This window comes from Pristiophorus japonicus, chromosome 4, assembly GCF_044704955.1.
Source record: "Pristiophorus japonicus isolate sPriJap1 chromosome 4, sPriJap1.hap1, whole genome shotgun sequence".
NCBI classification, from domain to species: domain Eukaryota; kingdom Metazoa; phylum Chordata; class Chondrichthyes; family Pristiophoridae; genus Pristiophorus; species Pristiophorus japonicus.
Genome location: NC_091980.1, coordinates 108,509,133 through 108,530,860, shown reverse-complemented (window position 1 = coordinate 108,530,860; position 21,728 = coordinate 108,509,133). Strand labels below are relative to the sequence as shown.

Here is a 21,728-nt window from a genome sequence, read left to right as displayed (position 1 = left end):
GACAAAGTCCAACACTGCCTTCAGTGTGCCAGTGCAGCCTTCGGTCGCCCGAGGAGAGAGTGTTTGAAGACCAAGACCTCAAACCCGGCACTATATCAATACAAGGTGGTGTTGTTACGTTAATTGCAAACAGTGGTGATGCAAAAGTTAGTCAGGTGTCTTTCAGTGCCCACGTTGGCAAATATGGATGAGTAGATATCAAGTGTGTATAAGATGAATCTCAGCTATGATGCTCCCTCATGATCAAATAGCTATATGACAATCACTATCTCGGTAGACAAGGTATTGAAGAGCTGCCAGTACCTATGAAACTGTGCTTTTGCATTAGACATGTGTTTTTGGAAAGGTAAGGGAGAGGGGAGGGGAGGAAAGGAGGGGGCAGGCTGGGGAAAGAAAGGAAAGGGTGGGAGAAATGAGAGGGCCTTGTTGTCACCTAAAATGTGGCATTAAATTTATGCATCCTGGAAAATAAAAAGATGAGTGACCCCTGCTGGATTTGAATCCAGGGCCTATAATGCAGTTCATTACTTGACTAACAGCTATCTGCAGGAAAAGATGATGCATATAGGGCACTGAACTCAGTCCATTACTGTTGTTTTTAAGTACCATGCTAGGCATTACATGCCACATGGAAGGCTATTAGTTAATCTCAAAAGTTATGGGCATTCAGGGACATTAGTTAAATTTGCAGATTATTCTAAAGCAGGAGCGTAGTGGAATTGGAGAAGCCAGCTCAAATTAAGAATGCGTTGGACAATTTATGTAAGTGAACAAAACAACTGCAGCTAAAATTTAATACAAATTTAAAGTACTGCACATGTGAGTTGCTCTTTTTCCTTCCTATGTTCCGTGAATGGTTTTGACTAACTAAGGAAGAGCAATTTTTATTCATTCTCAGAATATGGGCATCACTGGCAAGGCCAGCTCCTGAGAAGAAGGTGGAGGGCCACCTCTTTGAATTGCGGAAATCCATGTGGTGAAAGTACTGCCAGAATTTTGCTGGAGAGCACCAGGATGTTGACCCAGGAAGTTGAAAAAGATCTCCTCCCACTCTAATTACTCATCCTGCTCCCATATGCCCCTATTTAATTTGCCCTTGTGTATGCATCAAGCCTCCTCTTAACAGCAGCAATGCTGCTTCAACCACTTAATGTGGCAGCGAGTTGCACATTCTCATTACTCTCTTGTGTAATGAAATTCCTCCTAAATTTGCATCGGATTTGTTGGTGACTATATTATAATTATGTCCCCTTGTTCTGGACTCACCCACAAGTTGAAATGCATTCTGCAAGCTATCTGCTTCATGTGTATCTTGTGATCTTACTGAACCCACCTTCCTATCTGTCATGTTAATACAAGTAGAATACTATAGAGTCAAGAATTCTTCACCGTCAAAACCTTGGGCTTACTAACTGACAAATTGTCATTAGTTGCACTAATGAGTGGGTTAACTTAATTAGTTAAAAACTTAAAGCAAGTAAATCAGGTTTTTAATTGTTGTATGTTCAAAGATTGGAAACAATATATTGAATATCAGCGTTTTAAATTCAACCCCTCAAAAATGACTGTCACTAATATGGAAATAAACTGCTTTGAACCATGCAAATGATCAATGGTGGAACCATACCATTTGCATTGTAATCCAGTTAAGATTTTTGTGTGTGCTTTTGGTTACATCAAATAAATTATATAACACTTAACTCTTACTTGCTTCTTGTTAATGCTGTAAACTCTTAGGAATTTGTACAAAAATCACATACTTTAATTTGGAATAGGATAATTTTGCTGTTTAATAATCTAAAAGGATAAGTAGAATTAATTTTCATTTCCTGATCAGATTGAGGAAGGACAACCAGTCTTCTGCTCCAATATTTAATCAATATACAAAATGCAGAAAAAAGCAAATCAACAAATTTAACAATATATACTTCATTTACTGGAATCTTGGGTTAAATTACAATACATAGATTTACTGTAGTGGGCATATGTACATAAGGCCAATATATTTGAAAGCACTTCAGAATTACTTTTCAAAATAGTACATCTATAGACTGCTGTATTCCAAATTAATTCAAAGTACTGTAATTGGTCATTGTGATCTAAAATGCAATATAGTTTCACAACAGCTGTACAACAAAATGTATGTGGAAAAACATTGTCCTGTTAGCACCACTGGATTCTTTATCATTCAACTGTATATAACATTATAAACAATAGCTTGGGTTTAAAAATCACTGTCAATATGAAAACGACAATAAAATTGCACAGCACAAAGATGTAGAACCATAAGCCAAAGCAGTGTGGAAAAATATAAACCTGAAGCAAATTATGTTAACTATTTCCTAATATTTGCTGCATGAAGTGGAATTTTACTTTCATTTTGAAAGCAGCGTTTACATTGTTGGTTAACACTTGAACATAAGTTTTCCATTACAGACCTGAACTGCTTTGTGTATGCTTTTGATGCATTGGTCACATTATATAATGCTCAGCTCTTGCTTCTTGTTAGTTTTGTAAACATTGGGAATATGCACAAAAAACACAAGCCAATTTGGAGCAGGCCAACTTTGCTGCTGAATGGAGAATAGACACTAACTAGAGTGCTGGTGGTAACATCACCAAAGAAAAGTCATATATTTCTGATCACAGTTGGATTCTGTCAAAATAAACATACATATTTTTTAAAAATAACAAGAAATGAAAATGAACATTGTACATTTACGGCAAAAATAAATCACTAGGACCATGCATCATATATTTTACTTTCAAATACTTTGAGTATCTGCAAATATGTGTGTGCTTCACTTCAGTGGACAATGTTTTTAAAGTTCTCTCGTGGTGATGTGAACTTATGACTATTGTATACCTTCAGACTTGCCATAATGCAAGCTGAAGAAAGGAGCCCAGTGCATACAGTCAACATTTGAAGAGTTGGATAAGACTGAAAACTTAGTCTACATTATGATTGAGCAATGGAACTCAAATTTTAATTAACCCTTTGAATACTGGAGACATTCTCAACCCTTCATATAGAATTTATAATGGTAATACTCAATATAGAAAATTTCTTACTCTGTAATCTTGAAATGAAACAGAAGTTTTACTATTTTGGTGCTAAAATGTAGTCCTCAAAGGGTTAATTAAAAAGAATATACACTTAATACATTGTAAAAAGTATAAAATGGCACTGTTGAAACAATTTTAGCATTTGTGTCTCAAACATGTTTAATACAAGGGATACTATTTAAAGGCAAAGTGTTGCAATGATAATTTACATGAAATGCCTTTGTACTTTTGTAGCATTTATACATCATATACAGTAAATGACAGCAAGCAGCAAAGGAGTACTTAAAAATAATTACACACATTTTACATAATCTTCACACCTGTAAAGTTTACTACCATAACGCTACAAAACATGTATTCCCAATATCCTCCAGCAAAAGCCTTCCTATATGCAAGTGACTGCATAGCTAAACATTTACAATTGGTAAAACTAGCCATATACAGAATTACATTTTCAATATAAAGTAGAAATAATGTATAATGCTTAGCAAGGAGGTGGTGAACAATTTATTTTACCCAGAAGTTAATTTTTAGCTGTTTTGTTCTACAGCCTGCAATTTATGATATTTAATACCGATCAGGTCTCTTCTCATGCACACTGACAAATGTGGCAGTGATTGTTAATACGATCGGCTCAGGTTTAATCAGTAACTGCCACCTGTTGTGTTCTGGTGTTTTATTACATTTTTCTGAACTGCTTCTGTCGTGATTTGATGTATTAAATTTGTTTTAATGCATGATTAAATAAAAGCTGATTCAACCTTTAATCTAATTGGCTTGAAGTTTAACAAGAATTGCTTTTACAAATGTGCTACGTCCATACAGTCACTGATCATAACCAATCCCAATGTCAGAGTACAATAAAAACTGGAAATTAAAAAAAAAATACCATCTCCATAAAACTATACTGCCTATTCCCTGCTCAAGATGTATAAACTAATAAAGCATAGATGAGAAGAGACCAATCAGCATCCACAGCCTTGTGAGTTAAATAACAGCAGGTTTCCACTGGCAGGCGGATCAGTAACTTGAGGACACCAATTTAAGATAATTGGCAAAAGGACCAGAGGGAAGATGAGATATTTTTACATAGCGAGCTGTTGTATTGAATGAACTGCTGAAAGTGGTGGAAGCAGATTCAATAGTAACTGTCAAAAGCGAATTGATTATATACTTCAAAAGGAAAACATTTCAGGACTAAGGGGAAAGAGCAGGGTAATGCGACTAATTAGATTTCTTGGTAAAATAGCAGGTACAGGTATGTTGGGCTGAATGGCCTCCTGTGTATGATTCTAGGTACAACTTTTATGATAATGAAGTTCTGTGACATTTTGGAAAAACTCGAGAATATTAATCAAACTTTACAATCTGCATTACTCAACCCTGACAAGCTGCATTTTCTACTTGATACTTTCATTCAGGATAGAAATTACATTCTACATTGTGGTTACTAATTTATGTCTATAGTTCTCTATAACTTTTTCAATCTTGTTTTATTTCACTAATTTTATTTTTTTTTAATAAAAAGAGTAAATAAATAGTTGGCTGACACATTAATTCCTTTTGCTGGTTATGTATTGCACCTACCTGCTACACTCAATGCAGGGGAATCTGCATTGTTGGAAGCATGTTGGATTTGTACTTGTGTCCTGTACTCTGGTCCAGGTACAAATTAAATAGCCTAGTTATATCTATATTATCTGAGAAGTTTTAAAACGGAATCATACCTTCTTTCAATCTCTTCTGCAGTAAAACAAATTCAGGTCTGTGTGTCTCTCTAACCCATCTCAAATCTTGAACTCATTCTTTTTCACTCTCCACTTAGATTCCTCTAATACATCAATGTAGGGTGTCAAAATCTACATACAGTATATTAAATAATAACCACCTTCTACAAAAGGAAGTATAGACTTGCATTTATATAGTGCCTTTAACAATCTCAGAATGTCCAAGGTGCTTTACAACCAATGAAGCATTTTTGACGTGTGTGGCAGCCAATATCACACAGCAAGCCCCCACAAATAACAATTAAATAACTGACCAGATCATCTGTTTTATGTGTTGGTTGAGTGACAAATGTTGGCCAGGACTTTGGGGAGAGAACACCCCTGCTCTTTGAATAGTGTTGTGAGATTTTTGCGTCTACCTAGGGCAGAGGGGTATTAAAATTATATAGAATTAACCTCTTTCCAATTATAAATGAAGGCTTTCAAGATGGAGCTGCTCCATGAATAGGAATCCTAATAGCAGAACTTAGATAAGACCGCCACAGATCCCAAACATGCAAGATTATGGGGTTGGGTTACTCTGACTGTTTACTGTTTCTAGCTCCAACTGCCACAAACTACCAATAAGCAGTATGCTAGGTCGCTGGAAGTCTTCATGATGCACAGGCATCATGTGATCCTCTGTTTGATTTCCCCCAATATTGTTAGAATGTTTTTTGTTTAGAAATTACAGTTAGGGATGCCCTCTCATCCACTTCTCCAACCTTTTTGTAGGCAAACTGAAGCTCGGTTTTATGAGACTAGAATACTGAATGGATGAACTGGAAGCAATAATTTGTAGAGAGGATCCGGATATAGTAGGATGACTAACATGAAACATGGCTACAATGAGAACAGAATTTGCATCTAAATATTGCAGGATATAATGCATTTAGGAAGGAAGGCGGGGAGGTGGAATAGCTGTACTAGTTAAAGATAACATAATGGCAGTGGAAAAAAGTATGTAACTAGCAGTAAGATAAATACAGAATGCATATGGATTGAGCTAAAAGACAAGGAGGAATCCATCACCCTAATAGGGATATACTATAGATCACCAAAAAGTGGAAGGGAATTGGAGGAAGAAATATGAATGCAAATCTACCAAGTGAGTAGCAGGCAAAGAATAATAATCATGATGAGATTTCAACTACCCCAAAATAACTGGGCAGGAAGAAGTAGCGAAAGGAAAAAAGGAAATGGAGTTTTTACAGTGTATACAGGACTTCTTTCTCACTCAATATATAAGATGTCCAACAAGAAAAGAATCACTGCTGGATCTTGTCATGGTTAATGAACCAAACAGATTGGAGAAGTAAGAGTAGGAGAGCATCTTAGTAGTAGTGATCACAACATAGTAAGGTTCAAGATTAGGATTGAGAGTGGCATAAGTGGGAAGATTTATGATGAAATGAGGGTGGAACTAAAGAAGATAAACTGGAAGAAAACCTTGAAAATCAAAGAGACAGATAAACTGTCGGAAATCTTTAAAATGGTAATCGATAGAGTTCAAGAGAAATGTATTCCACTAAAAGCTAAAACAAACAAACTAATTATGGGCCATCGTGGATAAATAAAGAACTAAAGGAAAAATTGAATCTGAAGAAAAAGATTTATAAGAAGACTTTAACTACTAAAGGAGATGAGGACAAAAGGGATTACGACTAACTTAGGAGATCAGGAAGGTAAAGAGAAATTATGAAATCAAATCATAGAATATAAAAAGCGATAATGTGTTCTATAGACATACAAATAACAAAAGGAAAATTAAAGTAGGGATAGGACCACTAAAGGATGAGCAAGATAAACTCACAGGTAATAACAGATAAATGGCAGAAGCATGAAATAAATATTTCTCAGTTTTTACTAAAGAAGATAAAAAAAATAGACACTTCACTAGAGGATGAGCTTAAAAATAATTTTAATATACAGTTAGGACAGAAAGGGAGAAAATAATTGACAAAGTAGAAAAACTAAAAGTATAAAACCCCAGGCCCAGATGGTATACTCAAGGAAACTAGGGAGGAGATAGCAGAGGCACTAGTTTTGGTGTGCCTGCGTGCATATATATATATGTTTCTTGGCGAGGAACTAGTGCCAGAGGAGTGGTGAACAGCTAATGTTCTTATACACAAAAAGGGATATAGAACTTCTTTCTCACTCAATGTGTAAGATGTCCAACAAGAAAAAAATCACTGCTGGATCATGTAATGGTTAATGAACCAAACAGATTGGAGAAGTAAGTGTAGGAGAGCATCTTAGTAGTAGTGATCACAACATAGTAAGGTTCAAGATTAGGATTTTGAGAATGGTGTAAGTAAGATGATTTATGATGAAATGAGGGTGGAACTAAAGAAGATAAACTGGAAGAAAATCTTGAAAATCAAAGAGACAGATAAACTGTGAGAAATTTGTTCTATATCCCTTTTTGTAGCTTAACATCAGTGATAGGAAAGGTACTGGAATCTATACTAAAATAAATTATAGAAGAGCATCTAGAGACAGAAAATATAATGAAAAATAGTCAGCATGGATTCTGAAAGGCTAAGTCATGTTTAACTAACCTGATAGAATTATCTGAAGAGGTAATTGAAAGAGTAGACCAAAGTACTGGAGTAGATGTCATATACTTGGATTTTCAAAAGGCCTTCAATAAGGTACCACTCTGTAGGCTTATGACAAAGATTAGGGCACGTGGAGTCAGGGAACAAATAGCTGAATGCATAACAAATTGGCTAAAAACTAGAAAGTAGAGAGTAATGGTAGAAGGAGTTATTCAGATTGATGAGAATAAAAAGCGGTGTTCCATAAGGATCAGTGCTGGGACCACTGTTACTCATAATTTCCATTCATGATTTGGACTTGGAAACAAGAAACTCAATATCAAAATTTGCAGACGACACCAAACTGGGATGGGGGTATAGCTAAAACTGAGGAAGAATGCAACATGATACAAGAAGACATTAGAAAACTTGCAAACTGGGCACTTAAAGTGGCAAATTAACTTTAACATAGATAAATGTGAGATGATGCACATTGGTAGGAAAAGTAAAAACATCACCTACACCTTAGAAAATAAGAAACTGAATGGCGTAGAAGAGCAAAGAGATGTAAGGATACAAGTGAACAAATCATTACAGACAGCATTGCTGGTCAGTAAAGCAATTAAAATTTCTAACAAAGCACTGAGATTTATTTCTAGGGATGTAGAATTCAAGAGTATTAATGTTATGTTAAACTTGTATAGGACCCTGGTCAGGCTGCATTTAGAGTACTGTGCATAGTTCTGGGGGAAATTGCCCCCTTCTTGAATGCCCATTACTGCCTTTAAGAGCTTTCCGCTGGGCGGCGACCCATCCAGAATTGCCCCGGATCGGGGGGTGGGGGGGGGGGGTGGGGGGACAGCAAGAACGGGTTTCCATCATGCCCCAACATTCCGACCCTCGTGGCGCGCCGACCACTTACAGCCCTTTTTCCGCCCTGCGGGGGAAATTGCCCCACGGGAGCGTGGATGCCGCCGATCGGTGCCCCCGACAGCTTCATGCAGCAGAAATCTTCCAGTAGATGGGCAGTGCAGCCGCCCTTAAAGGGGAGGGCGCACCGCTGCGGCCGCCATTTTGTTTCAATTGTCGGCCCAACAATGGCGACCGCTGGTTCGGCTGGGCCGCCAATAGGCAGCCCGCTACCCCGACTTGGGTGCCAGGCCGCTGATCCAGCCAAAATGCTCCCTGGTGGCCCAGTGGGCTCAATGTAGGCTTCGCAGCGTCCCTCCCCTTTAAGTGAAGAAGAGGAATGTTGCGGCACGTCCGCATCGCGCTGACGTCATTACCGCTGCCCTGACATGGTCAGTGCGCCGATGACGGACACCACCCTGCTCCCAACCGGAACCCACCCCTACAGCACCCCAAAGCGCTGGGAGGCGGTGTCAGAGTTAAAGAGCCGAATTTTCTGGCTCTTCCCTCTAACTCCCACCAGGCAGAAAGTTATTGGATTAATCGAATTGCTCTCCCCAATTTCCTGCTGATGACAATTTCGGACCCCTGGTCTCCATACGAGAAAAAAAACATAGAAGCACTGGAGAAAGTGCAAAAAAGGATTACAAGGATGGCACCAGAACTGAGTGATTACAGTTATTAGGAAGGATTGAACAGATTGGTTCTTTTTTCTTCAGAAAAGAGAAGACTTCAATGAGATCTAATAGAAGTCTTTAAAAAAGCAAGAATGGGTTCGACAGGATAGATGTAGAGAGAATGGGGTAATTTTAACCCCCAGAAACCCCCACCCATCAGACACAACCTCCCCCGCCCATCAAAATGACTCCTTCCCCAAGGTCAGGGATCAGAAGCTCCTTCCCACCAACCCCCCCGGCTGTTCCCATTAGCAGCTGCATGCTCTCCACCTGATTGACGGCCTGCTCCAGATTGTTCCCACTGGGAGGCAAGCCTGTCAAGCAGGCTGTATTTCCGGGCGGGGATCCTGTTAAAAAAAAGACGCACACTGTGGCGTTAAATCGGCACAGCATGCGGAGAAAACCTGGACTTCCCGAGTTACCCGTTCAAAACTCCATCACTCTTCCCCCCCCCACTCCCCTCCCCCACCCAAAAAATCTGCCCCGTCAATTTTGGGGCCAATGTTTCCACCTGTGGGAGAACCTAAAACTAGGAGCCATAAATAGAAGATAGTTACTAATAAATCCAAGGACGTTTTGGGGAATTGGCCTAAAAGGCGAGGAAATTCTGGTGTAGCCTAAAAAGGGGTGTAACTCACTTATGTCCAAATTTCTTCAATGTCTTGCACCGTAAACGGACATTACCGTACACTTGCGCTGGTTTGTCGGTGCAGGTTTTCGGGACAATCCGGGCTAATGTGAAACACAGTATAAATATTTGCTGAGATGTTCAAAAAAACAAAATCTGGTAATTAGTAATAAAATGGTGTGTCTCTTAAATAAATTTGTTATAAATTTGATATGCTGACCTTTTGAACTAAATAGAATACTAGCCTTGTGATGGGCAATAACCCTGGAAGTGATTTTCAACTTCACCTATCTGGGCTAAAACCTGACAGAGTGGAACGCCTGCACCATATCAAGCTGTATCATTTAGCTCAATCCTTTCTTTACCTTGCCTCCACATATACACACTTCTAGAAAATGCCATTAGTTAATCATCAAGAGCATGGACTCTGGCTGATGTTTCCATTCCCTAGCCTAGGAACACTGAGGACAGTTACAATGCCCCTCTGCTATCCTAGCTGTAATTGGTTAATTTAATAACAGGGAAAGGTTTGAATCTAGGGCCATTCCTCGTCTTCTTGCACTGTGCTGCATCATGTGGTATATTTATCAAATAAGCCATTGAGGGCCATATGGTTACTCTTTTGACGCCCTTTTTTGAATTAGTTAACATACTTAACAATACAAAATCAACTTCAGTCATGAATGTTTTTTCACAAAAGTAGCAAATCTACACAGAAGCCTTAATCCATTGTTAAGATATTGGTTGGGATGAAGAGAATTACTGCCTAAGCAACACTTCCGTTGATTCTGAATACGTTTTCTTTTAAAATGATTGTTCACAATCTGTCAATAACATATTCAAACTACCTCAGCATTCTGCCTCTGATACGACAAAAATCATTGGCTCTTGCTTTCCCATTTCTGCCATGATCATAGCAAGATGGTTCAGGTTGCCATGATGAAAGTGCTGAGCTTCCCATAAATCAAGAATCACAGAGGTAGGACTAGCTTTAGATGCAAAATAATTGAGATACCTGTTAAAATACAAAAAAAAATGCTTCAGAACTGTTTCATTAGTAAGTTCAAGTGCCTTTAATTCAGAAAATGGATTATTTACCTTCAGAATTATGTGAATGTAGATTATCTTGCATGTCTTTAGCATTTCACAGTCCAACAGGAAAAATCATATAGATATATCACCCTCAACACTTCTGAATAAAGTAGCAACAGAAATGCAATTTGATTTTCCACATATTCCCCCACCTTTTTATTGGTTCGTGCTGATGTATTTCCTAGCTAAAAAGCTGACACGAGACTAAAAACTGGGAGCAGGTCATCCAGCTTACCTCGTAATTACAGCTTGTGCAAAGCCTTCAAGAGACACATGAAAAGTTTCTGAATGAGGTAAAATATGCCTTAATTGTAGATACTACACTAATTATTGTATCTCAAAGGTGTATAACGCAATATTTTAAGTTCTGACAGTTGGTGCAAATACTGCGCACAATTGTGGTAAACATGTACAAGAAATTCTTAGATTTCAGCACAATTAATTCTGGGTCACAGCATTACAAAGATATACACAGACACCTAAAGAATGTCTTTGCTTAAGCAACATTTGACGATTGATGTTCACTATGGTGCAATTATTCATATTTGGGATGTGGGCTCATTTAAAATCATAGTTCAAAATGTAATCTTTGATTTTGGGTAAGTAGGGGTTCCAGGCTGCCTGTTGGCGGCCTGGCCGAACCTGGGGGCATATTTGTCAGGCTGACCTGGCAATCGACCGACAAAAAGAATCATGGCGGCAGTGGCAGTGAGCCCTTCCCTTTAAGGGAAGCAACACTGCCGTTGCAGAAGGCCACAGCCTCACTGGACTACCGGGTGAAAGCTTGTTTTGGCACTATCAGGCGGACTGAAGATTTTCCGAGGGGAATGTTGCCGTTGGGGTGGGGGTAGATCGGCGGTGTGCACGGCGATGACACGCTTACCACGGATCAGCAGCAGCAGAGCGGTGGGGGGGATCGGGGCACCGCTGGGGAAACTCGGGAGGGCAATTGGGCTATCAGCGGCCATTCCATGAAAAGTCGGCAGCCACTCGGCAGCATGGCCTCCAATTTTCAGGGGTAACAGCTTTAAGGAAAGGGACAATTTCAGCCCCTTTGTCTCTTGGTTTCCAATGATGGGTTCTGTGAGCAAATCAAACTATTTCAGTAGTAAGACATACTGCTTCTAACTATACAAACAGTATACAAAAGTGCAAGAGCAGCAAGAGGGATTCTTAATAAAATTAATGTTATATTATTAAATAGAAGTGCAGACTGGATATTGAGATTGTCTCAAGTGACTTGTCAGTGGCTATATGGAATGACTGTGGTACAATATAAAGCAAAAAGGAAATCTGTAACAATTATAATTGCTAACAATGCGCGAGTAATCAGGAGTGAATTAATACCTCTGAACCCATCTTTCACCTCAATCTCATTTCTTTATTTTAAGGTGGGAACAGTAATGCAATACTGTATATTTTGATCCAACTTTGGCACCCCTCCTCTACCCCCACCCCCAGTCAATCAGTCCAAAGATTTCCTCATTGTTTTTTCAATATAGATATAAGAATTAAGACTGATGACTTTTCAATTCAAAGAAGCAGCACACGACACAAATTATTTTCAGCTTGGATACTTAATATTCACAGCACTCATTTTTTTTCAACCATTAGGCTATCAATATGCATGAACCAGAAAGAGATGCTAAAATAGAAAGGTGCTTCTGAAAAATAAAACTGAAGCAAGGAGGATGAAATAACCTCAAAATAATTCCCGTGAGCTCAAATTAAAATAATTGGGTTTGACCCAGGAAAGGTGAAGTTATAGGAAAAAATTTAAATTTGAGTCATTTCAACTGTGAACCTGCTCCTTTTTAAACTGGCATACCCTTTACCCAGCTCCAGTGCCATTTATCATCAATGTTATGATCATTATTGTTTTTCAGATATGGGATAATGGTACTTTTCTGCTGCTGCTACATTGGAGCTACACCATAACTGGCAAAGGTACTGCTCAAAAGATGTAGAACGTTTGCAAACATGGTTTAGAACTTAGAGTTAGCTAAAATTTAAGAAGAAGCGTTATTCTACAGCTTACCTCCTGCTGATACAGTTGATGTTTTCAATATTTAGTCCCATTTCCTCATCTCCAAGACAATCTACATTACATTGTTCCGTAGCACCTTAGCGTTAAGCATGGATAGAAACATCTTGATCGATGCTTTTCCAATTGGTCTGCTAAATGTACACTAATAATATCCACCTATGACTAATATATAGACTTTTGTGTCTCTTGATAACTTGTACCACTCTCTGATTCATATTGTAAAGGTAATCTTGCAAGAAACCACTCCTGATGTTATAACCATACCTCTGATCCATGCTCCACAATATAAAAATGATTCAAACACCCACTCTGGTCATGCGAGGCTCCTCACCAGGGGCATAACCATGCAAAATTATTACTTGTATGTTAATACGATTGTATAAATCTATTCAGACTCACCGGTCCAATTTCAATTTATAAGCCAGCATCCTCCAGTCACTTCCTCTTGAACTTGGAATATCCAGACTACTGCAAATCTTTTGTCTGATCAGATAAGGGATTTTGAAAGCACAAGGTCCTGCTAAAGATGTGCCACAGTTGTTTGGCTCCATAAATTGAAAGTCTATCTGCCTTGCATCCTTAAGAGAATAAAAATAATTCTAGTTCAGCCTATTATAATGCATTTCAACTATTCAGGGAACATATCAAAATAATTAAAATCCACAGAGACAATATTGAGTTCAGTCCATCAAATGTTTCATTTGCCTTGCATGCGCTGTCTCTTGGAGAGAGTGAGATAGACAGATACAGATTTAAAATAAGCTGAATGTTGACCACAGTATCGCAACCTACAAATAATTTCGGGACCATTAAGCCAATAGGTTATCATCTACAATTTTTTTTTTAAAGTAACAAAGTTTTATTCACTATACTGTTGAGCATATTTTAAAATGGGAAACCATTTTACTTAGTGAAAGTGGCTTATGCTTTTTGATCTCAGCACCTTGCTTTCTGCTGTATTGCCTGGTGACCACAATTACTGAATATATTACCCATTGGCATTAAACTAATGTTCAATAGAACAATATTTTCTCACCTAATAAGTTTTCAACCAATCACATTTAGTTCTTAAGTTTGACTGGCATTGGTTATCATGTTCCAAACCAAAGATAAGTTTCAATATAAAGGCCAACTTTCTGCAGCCAATATTTACTTTACTTACAAGTATTGACAGAAAAATCAGTGAGTACAGTACATGAACATTTTAGAAGACACATTTAATGACATCAAAAAGCAATAAATTTATATGCAATAGTTGCACGTTGTTAATGATTATTGTGATCTGAATGTTGCTCAAGATCAATCATTCATTTATCTTCAGACACATCTTGACAACCCCAATCATAGCTACTTAAAGAACATGCAGTAAGATTGTCTCAACTTCAGTTGCTAAAACTCCTAATTAAAATTAACAACAATCTAAGTGATAATTTTGTGCTTTTACACAACTACATTTATTACTTATGGTAAGTTAAACCATCAAGTAGAACATTAAATGGAATCATGCATATTAAACAGTTTAACAACTGGAAAAAAGCCTAATGATCTTTCCTAATGATTGATTTATTCACATTTGTGATAACTGTTCTAAAATGGCTTACCAAACTCTACGCAGTTTTTCTAAACATTCATGGGATGTGGGCATCGCTGGAGAGGCCAGCATTTATTGCCCATCCCAAATTGTCCTTGAGAAGGTGGTGGTGATCTGCCTTCTTGAACTGCTGCAGTCCTTGTGTTGAAGGTACTCCCACAGTGCTGTTAGGGAGGAAGTTCCAGGATTTTGACCCAGTGACGATGAAGGAACAGTGGTATACTTCCAAGTCAGGATGGTGTACGACTTGGAGGGGAGTTTGCAGGTGATGCACCTGCTGCCCTTGTCCTTCTCAGCGGTAGAGGTCACGGGTTTGGGAGGTGCTGTTGAAGAAGCCTTGGAGAGTTGCTGTAGTGCATCTTATATATGGTACATAATACAGCCACGGTCCACTGGTGGTTTCAGGAGTGAATTTTTAAGGTGGTGGATGGGATGCCAATCAAGTGGGCTGCTTTGTCCTGGATGGTGTTGGGCTTTTTGAGTGTTGTTGGAGCTGCGTTCATCCAGGCAACTGAAGAGTATTCCATCGGACTTGTGCCTTGTAGATGGTGGAAAGGCTTTGGGGAATCAGGTGGTGAGTAATTTGCCACAGAATACCCAGCCTCTGACATGCTCTTGTAGCCACAGTATTTATGTGGCTGGTCCAATTCTGGTTCAGGTCAATGTTGACATTCCAGGATCTTGATGGTGGGGTATTCGACGATGATAATGCCATTGAGTGACATGGGGAGGTGATTAGACTCTCTCTTGTTGGAGATAGTCATTACCTGGCACTTGTGTGATGCAAATGTTACTTGCCACTTATCAGCCCAAGCCTGAATGTTCTCCAGGTCTTGCTGCATGTGGGCAAGGATTGATCCATTATCTGAGGAGTTGTGAATGGTGCACTATGCAATCATCAGCGAAAATCCACAATTCTGTCCTTATGATGGAGGGAAGGTCATGTTTTGGGGAGCATGAACTTTATATTTTAGCGCAAAAAAACAATAAAAGAGGAAGCAATAGACTGAAAAGGCCATTAGCTGCAGCAATTGTTATCAAAATGCTGACCCAGAATAGCCCTCAAATAAACAGACAGATGGAGAGAGCAGTACGAAGTAGAAACCCTCACTGTCAACATTCCCCCTGCCCCCAACTGGGCCCACCCCAAGAATCTATAATGAGCAATTCTTCATTCTTAATGATTTAAACCTCCATCTCAGCTCCCCTTGCCATCCCTCCTTTGAATTCACGGCTCTCCTATCCTCCCTAAACCTCTTCCTCCATTTAAACTCGCATCCATATTCATAGCCACTCCTCACCCTTGCTATATACCATGGCTTTATCTACTCTCATGGTCTCAATTACTGAGCATTTCTTTGTATCCCTCACTAACCATATCCCTTTAACCCATCCATTGCATCTTCATTCTGCCATTGGGAAAAAAAAACTCTCACTCTCACCCTCACCAACCGCCATCCCCCCCCCTCCCCCCTCCCATGCTTACAACTGCACTTTGAAACTCCCAACTACCAAGTCTTTGGCCTTCCATTTGCCAGAATACTTCTGTAGTCATATACTTGCTCAACTATTCCCTCACCTCCACCTTTGATGTCATGCTTCCCTTAACATGCTCCTATCCCAATTGTTCCCTGGTATGCTCCCATCTTCACTCTCTCATAGTCTGAGCCCATTCAGAAATGACTTTTCTTCCCACCCTGCACATCCCCAAAGGACCTGAAGGATCTATCCTTGGCTCCCTTCTCCTTCCATACCTACATGCTGCCTTGCTAATATGATATGCTAATGTGGTGTCAGCTTCCAGTTGTACCTTGAAAACATCCACCTCTACCTCAATCCCCACCTCTGCCTTTATGCTGTCATAATGTTGTCCAACATCTAGTTGTTGATGAGTCACAATTGTTTTCCAGTTAAACTGTGCGAACACCAAGGCCATTGTCTTCGGGCCCTACCACAAACCCCTGTCCATCCATATCCTTGCCACAAATTCCATTGCCCTCCCCAGTCACTGTCTCAGCCTGAACCAGGCTGTTAAGCAAAATAAGCATCCTATTTGACCCTGAGTTGAATTTATAACCCCCATAACCTTTCCGTTACAAAGACGGCCTACTTCCACCCCAACATCACCTGCCTCCGCCCCAATTTCAGCTACTCTTGTTGAAACCCTTATCCATGTCTTTATATCCATGGAGTATTTAAATTTAATTTTGTATCTGATTTCTATTTGAATAAGCAGCTCCTAAAACAATTTTCCAAGTCTCTGCAGGATGGCCTCCCATCCTCTATCTTTCCTGAACTTCAGCTCATCAAACTCTTCTGTCCATATCTTATTCCACACCATCCTACTCACCCACCATCCCTGTGCTCGCTGACCTACATTGGCTCTCAGTATCCCAATGCTTCAAATTTAAAATGATCACAATTGTGTTTAAATTCCTCTAAGATCTCACCTCTCCCTATCTCATTAACCTCCTACAGTTCCCCTCCTGAACTTCTCTGCTCCTTGGACACTGGTCACTTGTGGTACCCCATTCCCCCTTTGCAACACCACTGGAAGCCATGCCTTCAGTCACCTAGCCTCCAAACTCTGGAATTCCCACCCTAACCCTCTCCACCCCTATTCCCCTCTCCTCCTTTAAGACCCTCATTAAAATCCACTTTTTGACCAGCTTATGGTCACCTAGCCTACTCTCTCCTTTGGCTCAGTATCCATCTTTTGATTATGCCTCTGTGAAGTACTATGAAACATATTTCAATGATAAAGGCATTATAGAAATGTAAGTTATTGGTCTTGATAGTAGAAGGTGGATTTCTATTTTAAAAAACATGAGAAGTGTCCGTGTTAAAGATCTGTGAAACAAAGACAAGGATGAAGCTGCGCTGATAAAAGCTTACTTAGAATGGCCAGAATCCACAAAGCCCTCAGATTCTGGTAAACATTTTTTCTTAGTTTTGCACATTATACCATGTTATTTACTGAACAAACAAATCCACAATGTATAATAAATAATAAAAACAGAAAATGCTGGAAATCTCAGCTGGTCAGGCAGCATCTGTGGAGAGAAAAACAAACCCTTTGCCAGTTCTGATGAAGGGCCATCGACCTGAAACATTAATTCTGTTTCTCTCGCCACAGGTGCTGTCTTACCTGTTGAGATTTCCAGCATTTTCTGTTTTTATTTTAGATTCCAGCACCCGCAGGATTTTGCTTTTGTCATAATGTATAATGACTGTGTGCTAATAAGATTTGATATTAATATCAATAATGCATTACAATGCATATAATGACCTATGTAATGTTTATTGTCGAGTTTTATTGCATCCCATAAAGTTTTGAAACAAAACATATGCCTGAATATTTTGCTTCTTTTGAAAAAAAAACTTTTCAGATGATGCAAAGTCTTATGCTCCAAAATCATATCTTCATATCCATATTGATATCATCCACAACCTAAAGCACAACCAATTCCTAGGTGGAACCATTGTTGCATCTGAGGGGAAAGAGAATGGATAGACACTATTGACGACATAAAATGACATCCTAAAAGCTCAAAACACAGGCCCAGGAATTACAGATTGCCCTGACGCTATTGGTAGTACAGGGTTTAAATATGTTTTCTTGAAGCACACATGGATGTTGTTCCATCCTGCCAGTTGACACCATGTATACTTGTGGTAAGAGAATTATTCCTCAGTGTACAATCCAAATTAATAGAATTTATTCGGAATTGGAACCAGAAACATGTTGACAGTGCAAATGTAGTATTTAACATAAAAGTCAAACTTTGTACAAATTGCAGGGAATTTAAAAGACTGTTTAGTTTTGGGCTCTACTTAGAAATATTTTATTCTTAAATATATACACACTGGACCAAAAATTGCGGCCTCGCTGGTTGCGTACGATATGCGCACACACCCGAAGAGACCTCACAAATGCCGATTCTTGGCGCGCAATGCACACGCACCAAGTACCGGCTTTTGCTATCTGTCAAAATGTCTTTCTTTTGACAGATCGCACACATCCCTGGGAGATGGACATCTGCGGGGAAGAGATTTGAGCTATTACCCAGCTCATGGCCAGCAAATGTTCTTCAAACTCTTATGCCTGATAAAAGCCGACATATAACCTACTTTTACCAGTGTAAGAGTTTTAAAACATAGAAAAATAAATATAATCACTAAGTTTTATATTAAAAATCATGTCCAATAAGGTAAGTTTGTTTTTAACCCTATCAAAACACATTAAAAAAATTTAAAAAAAAAACACTGTTTTTCTAAAACATTTATTCAATTTCAATTAATTTTAAATATAGGAGGTTTTTAAAAATTTATTGTGTTGTGTTTCTTGTTTTTTTTTTGGGGGGGGTTCTCATTGATAGTAATGGGAGCTTGTACAAACGGTGTGGTCTAGGCCCACGTGATCTCAGGATATGAATACGTACCTGGAAGACATGTTCCCGTACGCTGGGCTGCAAAACTAGGCTCCGACCGCAATCTGGGACCACCAGGTATTTTAATTAAAACATTTCCGGTCAGAGGCGTTTTACCCCATTTTCCCTCCATTATTTGGATTTGTTTAACTAAGGAGCCCAAGTCTGAACTTACTCCACCAACCGAATGACATGTTTCCCTGCTGTAAATTTTATGTAATAGCCAATTACTCAGATTCTACTGACTTCATTCTGGGAATTTGTGCTGCTCTGCACATTTTATACAAGCTAAAACAAATCTTCTGGTAATAAATAATTCCAATAAAGAGTCCAATCAGAAAAATCTTCTTATTAAAAGCCAACTCCATGGACTACTTGAATCTAATTTTGTATCTGATTTCTGTTTTAATAAGCAGCTTTGAAAACAATTTAAAAAGAACTTGCTGCAGTACAAATAAATATCCTTTTCATTGGAATTTTTATTAAAGATGATGAGACTTCTCCATCTATTAACATCATGAACAAATATTATTAGCAATTATAGAAGTTAGTAATATGTTACTAAATACAAATGCTATTTAAATGTGTATCAAAAATTAACCACTCTAACACTGCCTTTCTACAATATCCCTTCTAATAGGAATTTGCATTGTCTGACTATCCAGTCTGTAAACTGAATGTTCTCGACAGCTTTGAAATGATATAAAGGTAAATTTTCTGTTACCATGCTCCTGGCAGGAAATATCAAGGAATGATGCAGGCAGAGTCAATGATTTTTTTATCCATTAATTTTGATGAATGGAAAATCATGGGCTGAATTCATGCAATTTCCCATTAACTGCGGGTGAGGGCGTGCACGCAAGCAGTAAATTTACTCCATACTTTCTTAACTGTGCAGTCTATTTCTTCAGTACCCCATGAAAAAAAACATTGAATTTATTTTTCATTTTGCTATAAAATTTTGACTGCTGTCCACATATAGATCCATAGCCCCATGTATTACCAAACAGGACCTTTCACAGTCGACACCAAAATGTGGATCCATGAGCATATAATCTCACTCGCAGTCTACAAGTAATGCCTTCCAGCAATTGTCGTGTAAAGCATCAGAATTGCCTCATCAGCTATATTAAAGGCATCTTTCTTCAGCACAGTAGAAGGTCATATGCAAGCCACCTTGATGTTCAGAAATACAAGTACAGTGCCACCGTCGGCACTAGCTGCTTCTACTTCCTGCTGCCAGAAGAGATCAAATTCTTTCGGAATACTGGCCCAAGTTTCCCGTTGGGAAAAAAATTTATTTAAATTTCCTCTTCAACCCATTAAGGGTTTCTGGATCCCTTTATCGCAACAAACCTTCTGCCAGACACTCGGGGCGAGCACCTCTATTGTGCCTCTACAGCTTAAATTTTTAAATGATCGCATCCCCGGGATGTTGGATGGGGTCAACGACCTGTACAGTCAGCAGAGGAGGCTGGAACTCCCACAGGCTTTCTGGCAGTGGAACAGACTCAGCAATGTCAGGGCCAGTCTGTTTGTTTGTACTGAATAAGTCACTCAAGCCTGGAAATTCAGATAGTTTGCACCTCCCGTCAGTGCCTCCGGGTGCGGGGGCGGGGGGGTGGGGGGCGTGGGGGTGGCACAAACGACTTTTTGCCTGCGTGCGGTATGGCTAACAACCCTAGCTAAATTCCACGGGAGTTTAGCGGCTGCGGTAATCTGTAGTGCCACGCTCCGCTGTTCTGGCAATGACGTGTCATCACCGTGCACAGTACCTCATTACCACCCCGGACCCCTAAATTGGGCATCGTCCCCACTCCCCGGTGATCCAGGGAGGCTCCTTTCATCACTCCAGAGTTAGCAGCTTGGGCACTTGCCTTTAATTAAGGGAAGAGCCCACACTCCGCTGCAGCTCTATGCAGCCCACTGTGCCCCGCTCCCAACCCATCCGCCCCAGAAAGGAAGTAGAGCGCTTTATTTTGTGCTCCACTTCCTTTCAGGGGCGGTAACCCAAATTTAGCGAGCAGGGCGGGAATTCCGCCCTCCCGGCGCAAAATGTCCCGCCTCCCGGATGTTACCGCTCCTAACTGGGGCGCAATCTTTTAAAGTGCTGCAACTAAATAAACAATAAAAGTAAAATTGGGCAATTACCTATCCGGCTCGTCGAGGAATACAAACATACCAGTTTAATTAAATGTTGGTGAGTACCTTAGGAATAGTGACCACAATATGATAAGGTTAAATTAAGGGAAAATGTAAGTACAAAAACTAGAACACCAGATTTGGATTCCAACAGATTTAAGAAAGATCTGTAACAAGATAGAAACATAGAAAATAGGTGCAGCAGTAGGCCATTCGGCTCTTCGAGCCTGCACCACCATTCAATAAAATCATGGCTGATCATTCCCTCATTACCCCTTACCTGCTTTCTCTCCACATCCCTTGATCCCTTTAGCTATAAGGGCCATATCTAACTCCCTCTTGAATATATCCAGTGAACTGGCAACAACTCTCTGCGGCAGGGAATTCCACAGGTTAACAACTCTGAGTGAAGAAGTTTCTCCTCATCTCAGTCCTAAATGGCCTACCCCTTATCCTAAGACTGTGTCCCCTGGTTCTGGACTTCCCCAACATCGGGAACATTCTTCCCGCATCTAACCTGTCCAATCCTGTCAGAATCTTATATGTTTCTATGAGATCCCCTCTCATCCTTCTAAACTCCAGTGTATAAAGACCCAGTTGATCCAGTCTCTCCTCATATGTCAGTCCCGTCATCCCGGGAATCAGTCTGGTGAACCTTTGCCGCACTCCCTCAATAGCAAGAACGACCTTCCTCAGATTAGGAGGCCAAAACTGAACACAATATTCCAGGTGAGGCCTCACCAAGGCCCTGTACAACTACAGTAAGACCTCCCTGCTCCTATACGCAAATCCCCTAGCTATGAAGGCCAACATACCATTTGCCTTCTTCACCGCCTG

At 39.6% G+C, this 21,728-nt stretch overlaps 1 protein-coding gene across 1 annotated transcript in view; it reads right to left on the bottom strand.

The window, feature by feature from the left end:
- Window positions 1-10,438: 10,438 nt before the first annotated feature.
- The window catches only part of unc5a (unc-5 netrin receptor A), a 712,676-nt gene continuing 701,386 nt past the window's right edge, over window positions 10,439-21,728 (bottom strand). Inside the window, exons 15-16 of the mRNA XM_070877285.1 lie at window positions 13,128-13,306; window positions 10,439-10,604 (exon numbers count right to left, since the gene is read on the bottom strand). Coding sequence (XP_070733386.1) covers window positions 10,439-10,604; window positions 13,128-13,306 — 345 coding nt within the window. The remainder of the gene's footprint in view (window positions 10,605-13,127; window positions 13,307-21,728) is intronic.